This window comes from Hemibagrus wyckioides, linkage group LG09 (assembly GCF_019097595.1).
Source record: "Hemibagrus wyckioides isolate EC202008001 linkage group LG09, SWU_Hwy_1.0, whole genome shotgun sequence".
In the NCBI taxonomy this organism is placed as follows: Eukaryota; Metazoa; Chordata; class Actinopteri; order Siluriformes; family Bagridae; genus Hemibagrus; species Hemibagrus wyckioides.
This window is the reverse complement of record NC_080718.1, coordinates 29,918,157-29,925,074: the sequence shown is the minus strand read 5'-3', so window position 1 is coordinate 29,925,074 and position 6,918 is coordinate 29,918,157. Positions and strand designations below refer to the sequence as shown.

At 41.3% G+C, this 6,918-nt stretch overlaps 1 protein-coding gene across 1 annotated transcript in view; it reads left to right on the top strand.

The window, feature by feature from the left end:
- The first annotated feature begins 2,080 nt into the window (after positions 1–2,080).
- The window catches only part of ttc27 (tetratricopeptide repeat domain 27), a 98,630-nt gene continuing 93,792 nt past the window's right edge, over positions 2,081–6,918 (top strand). Inside the window, exons 1-2 of the mRNA XM_058399355.1 lie at positions 2,081–2,401; positions 6,345–6,522. Of these exons, the coding sequence (XP_058255338.1) occupies positions 2,305–2,401; positions 6,345–6,522 (275 nt within the window). The 5' untranslated portion in view covers positions 2,081–2,304. The remainder of the gene's footprint in view (positions 2,402–6,344; positions 6,523–6,918) is intronic.

Genomic DNA, 6,918 nt, shown 5'->3' with positions numbered 1-6,918 from the left:
CATGACTCACACTGTTATTATTTTGCAGTCAGTGCCTCTGTTCATATTAAAACACACACACACACGGCTCGAGTTCGAGTCCTCCAGGGATCAGCTTCACCATAATCAAGATAAATCACAGGACTGATTTTTCTAAAGAGGACGTTCTTCCCCAAACGAGGAGAAGATCTCACACACACTTTCTGCAGACCCTCATCATCCTCGCCTGCAGCAGTTTACTTTAGCAGCAACTTTAAATTCAATTCTGAAACACTCGCAGGAATTTATAAATAACACTGACGCTTCTTTATTACAAGATACACACACTCTTCAAACTAAAATACAACCTTCACATCATTCTATCAGTTACACTTATCCAGGCTTTATTACATCACTTCTATGATTATGTAGGCTCTATTACATCACTACTATGATTATGTAGGCTTTATTACATCACTACTATGATTATGTAGGCTCTATTACATCACTACTATGATTATGTAGGCTTTATTACATCACTACTATGATTATGTAGGCTCTATTACATGACGAGATGATGACTGCAGACATCAGTGTTGGTATGGAGCCCCTTAAACTCTGTCATCACAGAGCTGCACATTAGGAAAGCTAAAGTCACCACAGATGCTGCAGAAAAACCATCGATAGCTGTGGATTAAGCAGGTGAGCTGAGGAACACATTAACGGTGTTAAGGGTGTCAGTGCTGGTGTCCTGCTACAGCCGTATTCACTGACGAGCTCTGTACGGCTACTGCATAAATGTTCAAGTGAGATAATCCATGGAACACTTAAGCTACCTGGTATGACCACACCCTGCTGGGTCACCTGGGCTAGAGTTTCAAAGACCTGAATCACTGGATGACCCTTGGTCACTACACTGACGATGTAAGGTGTATGATTAAACCACAAAGGCTTTAATTCATCATATTTATACTTATCTAGGCTTTATTACTTCTCTATTAGACATATTTATATTTATAATGATCTAGGCTTTATAACATCACATTTATTCTTATTTCAGCTTAAATGTATTGCATCATTACTTTTCAACACTATAACATCCTGCTTATGTAGACTTCTGTATACATTTTTATGTCATGTTTATTCATAACTAGGCTTCGTTACACCACATTTATGCTAATACAGGCGTTATTACATTCAGCAATTCGTTGTCTTATAAAGTATTTATAACACATGCCTTATGTTACACACAATATTAATTAACAGATATATATATATTTTGAAATAATTGTCTATTATAGTGTTTATTTCAGTATATAATCAGTGTGTTAGCAAGCTAGCAAGATTGACCATGCAGCTAACATTAGCTAGCTAGCAGCTAGTAGAGTTTTCTTTATTACTAGCTAATTCAGATTCTCTCTAGAACAGAATCGTCTAATCCTGTTAAAATTACATTTATCACAGAGCCGATAATCTTATGTAGACTTTTACAAACAAACAAACAAACAAATAAAAACCCCAGAAACTCTGTCAGTACTTTGGTATAAACTGCTCTGAAGATTCGGCTGTGTTCCACTGGATGCTAGCTGTGTGTGTGTGTGTGTGTGCTAACTTAGCTGATGCTAGTAATGAACAACATCCTGGTTGTTATGGTAACGTCAGCTATACTTTGACAGGATTTAATAATGAGGGAATGGTGTTTGTAAATCAGACTCTGATGCTGAAAATTATTCCAGGTGGTTTAGCAGCAGTTATCTAATCGGCTGGCCAAACGAAAATATGGGCGTGGTTTAGATTTGCATATTCATAGTGTATTTCATATTTTTTTATTCCTGTTAAAATATTTTCTGGAACATTTATTTTTGTTTTTGGACATTAATTCATAAATATAACCTGTTCGTGTATTATTTTAGTTAAGTTAATATAATTGCTTAAAGCATTTATAAAACCTTTAAATGCCAGATAAACAATGAAAATATTTAAAAATGTATCTGTTAAATATTTATTTATTTTTTATGGTTTAAAACTTTAATGTTATTATTTTTTTATTAATTTGTTATTAAACTTTTTTCCCTCCGTGTTTTCCGCTCGCTTCCCGAATCCGTTTAGGGTTGAACTCCATTTCCCATGATGCACTGCGGCGCTGTCATGGCTGCGCACTGACGGCACTTTGTGGCACATGTGGAAGAAGCTAAATAGAATTAAGACTCCGCGGTAGAAAGGAATTGAGACCCAGATGAGAGGAGTTTCTGAATAATAGTTTATTAAAGTTAATGAGCGCTGATTAAATTCGGCTTTAGTTCCAGCGGCGTTTCGTTTCGGCTCGTGGTTTGAGACGGAAGAGAAATGGAGCAGACGGTGGAGATGGAGGCGGCGGTACTGAGAGGATTCCTGACGGAGAGAGAGAGATCCGAGTGGAAACACAGCTTCTTTAACACCACCGGTAATTACCTGAAGAAAGGATGGAGGGATGAAACGGAATTATGGAAGGGAATCCGCAGGGAGGAGTGGTAATGCTAGGCGGTGTGGATGGACCGCTGTGTTCTTGTTGTTGTTGTTGTTGTTGTGGTTGTTGTGTTTCTTAAATCTTTGTATGTGTGTAAGGATTCGTAAGGATGCTGTTAGTCGTTCGTTCGAACCATGTGTGTGTGGGGTTTTGTGTATGTGTGTGCGCGTGCGCAAGCTTATATCTGTAGTATCCGTGCACGGAAAATTGAGCATGCACTGTGCAGAAGAAGAAGAAGAAGATGAAGAAGCTGGAAGCAGGACGCGACATCCGGTGCATGTCAGATTTCCGTATTACTCCAGTTTATGTCGTGCAGAAAATGCGTGCATTCAGAGATTTCTTTTTTCCTATCAGAGCAGGTCAGGTGCTAGAGGAGACTGTCACTTAGAAGCAGTTTTTTTTTTTTTAGCTTATCTATAAGGATGCTTGGCACTGTGGGGACGGATGATGCTGATGCTGATGCTGAGGGAGTGAAATGAAATAAAGGAATGGAATGTTGCGTTCTGATCCTACTCTGGAAGGTATGTGAGCGTGTGTCATGATGCGACGCTGTCATGCATTTACATGGTTTAAGGTTTAAACACGTCCGAGAAAGTGTCAAGGTTTGAGGAGGTGGGAGTGGAGGATGTGTGTTTAACTAACGGTCCGTGTGTCCTGATGTGCCGGGGTGTGAAATGGTTAAAGCGCCAACATCGTTTGGAAACTAGTCATGCCCGTCCTGTAGAGACGGACTGATTCACGATCGGACACAAAACCGTGCTTAAGGTTATAAGATACACCATGATATCTGTTATTACTGTAGAGGCTCTAAAACCTCGTCACTGCCATCACTCTTAAACACGTTCTGCCTTAAACACGGCTCATTAGGAAGACGGCATTTTCAGGCAATGTTGGCACTCTGGAGATTAAAATCTTCCCAGTTCTGAATACACACCCTGTCCAGTACTGTACAGAGTCTGTAGAATCCTGTCGCTGTGGTCAGTTTCCTTCCTGCTGTAATCCCTCTATTAGAGAGTGGACATCTGTAGCAGAGTGTGTAGAATTCTTTAGATGGAATCTGTTTCATTCTGTAGATCCTCCCTATCCTCTCCTATTCAGGAAATCTGGAGATAGTCTGCAATTTCAGAGATAACATCTGTAATTCCGGCAAGGTAGTCTGCAGTTTAGAGTTAAAGTCTGTGTTTAGAGGGAGTCTGTACTTCTGGAGATGGAGTCTGTACTTCTGGAGATGGAGTCTGTAATTCTGGAGATGGTGTCTGCAATTCTGGGGGTGGAGTCTGTAATTCTGGAGATGGTGTCTGCAATTCTGGGGGTGGAGTCTGTAATTCTGGAGATGGTGTCTGCAACTCTGGGGGTGGAGTCTGTAATTCTGGAGATGGTGTCTGCAGTTCTGGGGGTGGAGTCTGTAATTCTGGAGATGGTGTCTGCAGTTCTGGGGGTGGAGTCTGTAATTCTGGAGATGGTGTCTGCAATTCTGGGGGTGGAGTCTAATTCTGGAGATGGTGTCTGCAATTCTGGGGGTGGAGTCTGTAATTCTGGAGATGGTGTCTGCAATTCTGGGGGTGGAGTCTAATTCTGGAGATGGTGTCTGCAATTCTGGGGGTGGAGTCTGTAATTCTGGAGATGGTGTCTGCAATTCTGGGGGTGGAGTCTGTAATTCTGGAGGTGGAGTCTGTGATTCTGGAGGTGGAGTCTGTGATTCTGGAGGTGGAGTCTGTGATTCTGGAGATGGAGTCTGTGATTCTGGAGATGGAGTCTGTGATTCTGGAGATGGAGTCTGTGATTCTGGAGGTGGAGTCTGTGATTCTGGAGATGGAGTCTGTGATTCTGGAGATGGAGTCTGTGATTCTGGGGGTGAAGTCTGTGATTCTGGGGGTGAAGTCTGTGATTCTGGGGGTGGAGTCTGTGATTCTGGAGGTGGAGTCTGTGATTCTGGAGGTGGAGTCTGTGATTTTGGGGGTGGAGTCTGTGATTTTGGGGGTGGAGTCTGTGATTTTGGGGGTGAAGTCTGTGTTTCTGGGGGTGAAGTCTGTGTTTCTGGGGGTGAAGTCTGTGTTTCTGGGTTGGAGTCTGTGTTTCTGGGGGTGGAGTCTGTGTTTTCTGGGGGTGGAGTCTGTGATTCTGGGGGTGGAGTCTGTGATTCTGGGGGTGGAGTCTGTGATTCTGGGGGTGGAGTCTGTGATTTTGGGGGTGAAGTCTGTGATTCTGGGGGTGGAGTCTGTGATTTTGGGGGTGAAGTCTGTGATTCTGGGGGTGGAGTCTGTGATTCCCTCTCCTATGCTTTAATTCCTACATTAGAGTGTGTAAGTCTGGAGATAGTGTGTAGAACTCTGTAGGTGGAATCGGTTTCATTTTGAAGTTCCTCTGTATCTTCTTCTCTTCAGTAGATACCCTCAACTATCCTGTAATTCCTCTACATAAACTCCACAGTCCCTGAATCCTTCATTCCAGAGAGATAATGATTCCCAAGGCTATAATTCTGAAGTCTGTAATCCTGGATGTAGAGTCTGTAATTCTGGAGATAGCATCGGTCAATCGGCCAGTTTTCCTGCACTGTGGAGTTAACGTCTGATTCTGTACATAGACTGTAATTCCAGAATAAAGGTGGTCTCAGTGAGTTTGAGTTTGAAAGGTCGTCTCAGAGTTTGTAATTCCAGGATAAAGGTGGTCTCAGAGTTTGTAATTCCAGGATAAAGGTGGTCTCAGTGTCTCATATTCCTGTCTCATTTTGGAAATCCTGCATGTTCCATGAGGAGCTACAGAGAGATGTTCTCCTTGTTTTGGTGTGGCTCTCCAACTAGTTCACAGTCGATGCGCAGCTTTAAACACGGCCTGAGTGAACATCTGGAATGTTGTGTGATGAAGATTCCTCTAAGACTCTTGATCCATCATCCTGCCTGAGATAAATTCCTGATTGAAGATAGAGGAATGAATAAACGATTAAATGAATGAATGTGCTTCTGATTCCAGGAAGAGATCTTGCCCTGTTCTGTAGATTCCATTTTTTCCTCTCCAGAGATTTTGTCTCAGTCTGTTCTGCGCTGCTTTCAGAGCAGATTGCATCTCCTGTATCTGGTTTTTATTCTGCATTTCAGAAGGCCACACACTGGGGGATTGGTTGGTGGAGATGGTTTAGATGTTATGGTTGCTTCTGATTGGTTGGTGGAGATGGTTTAGATGTGGAGGTGGATTCTGATTGGTTGGTGGAGAGGGTTTAGATGTTATGATGGATTCTGATTGGTTGGTGGAGATGGTTTAGATGTTACAGTGGATTCTGATTGGTTGGTGGAGAGAGGTGGATTAGGGTGGATTCTGAATGTTAGAAGATCTCTGTGATGGTGAGACTGTTGGATGTGGAATATTCAAGATTCAAGAAGCTTTATTGTCATTTCCTCCACATATATCTGACGCAGTACAGAGTGAAATAAAACAGCGTTTCTCCAGGACCTGGTGCTACAGAAACATACAACATAAAGATCAACCACAAAACACAACACAGAGTTAGGACCGAAAGTTCATCCAAGACACATAAAGTGTAAAGTGTGCAGCTAGGTGCAAACAGAGCAACGACAAGACAGTGCAGAGACAATAAATGAAATAAAATGAGATGATGATGATGAACTTTGGGGCCTGACAACATGTATTGTGCAAAAATACAGTATAGCATACATCACAGTGCTTTTGAGGATTAGACCGGTTATTAGATTTGTTCTGAAAGTAAAACTCAGATTGTGGAGATGAAAATAAACTGATGATGATTAAATACAACATCTAACACCATGAGGGACGTTTCTGGAAACAAACAGACATTTTAAAATCTGTTACTTTCACAGGCTGTATCTGATTTAACACTGTGTGTGTGTGTGTGTGTGTGTTATAGATGGAGGTCTGCTGCTACAGCGTGTGTTTGAGGGGGATTTCGAGGCGGTGCTCCTCAGTGTGCCTGTGTTGGAGATGCTCTCTGGAGAGCCGGAGCAGGACGAGAACATGGAGTCCTACCTGCAGAGACGCATCATCACCTACCTGAGCACCAACCAAGAAGAAACAAAGAGGGACAGGTAACACACACACACACACACACACACACACACACACACACACACACACGGAGCTGAGACGAGAACATGGAGTCATACCTGCATACCTAAATTAACTCATGAATTTTATCAGTTCATGAAAAGTGTTAAAGACTCGGGATTAATATTCATCATGAACACAACACACAGCTTAAAAATGTTTAAAGTAAAAACAAATAAAAAATACAAAACAAATTTAAAAAACAAAGCTGTAAAAAGCTTTAGTCAGTTAATAAACATTATTATTATAATAACATCAGTAACATCAGACTTAAAAATTGCTTAAAGTGTGAAGTAAAAACAAATAAAAAAAATTAAAAATAAATAATAAAAGAATTAAATAAAGCTGTAAAAATAGGCAATGAATAATACTTATAA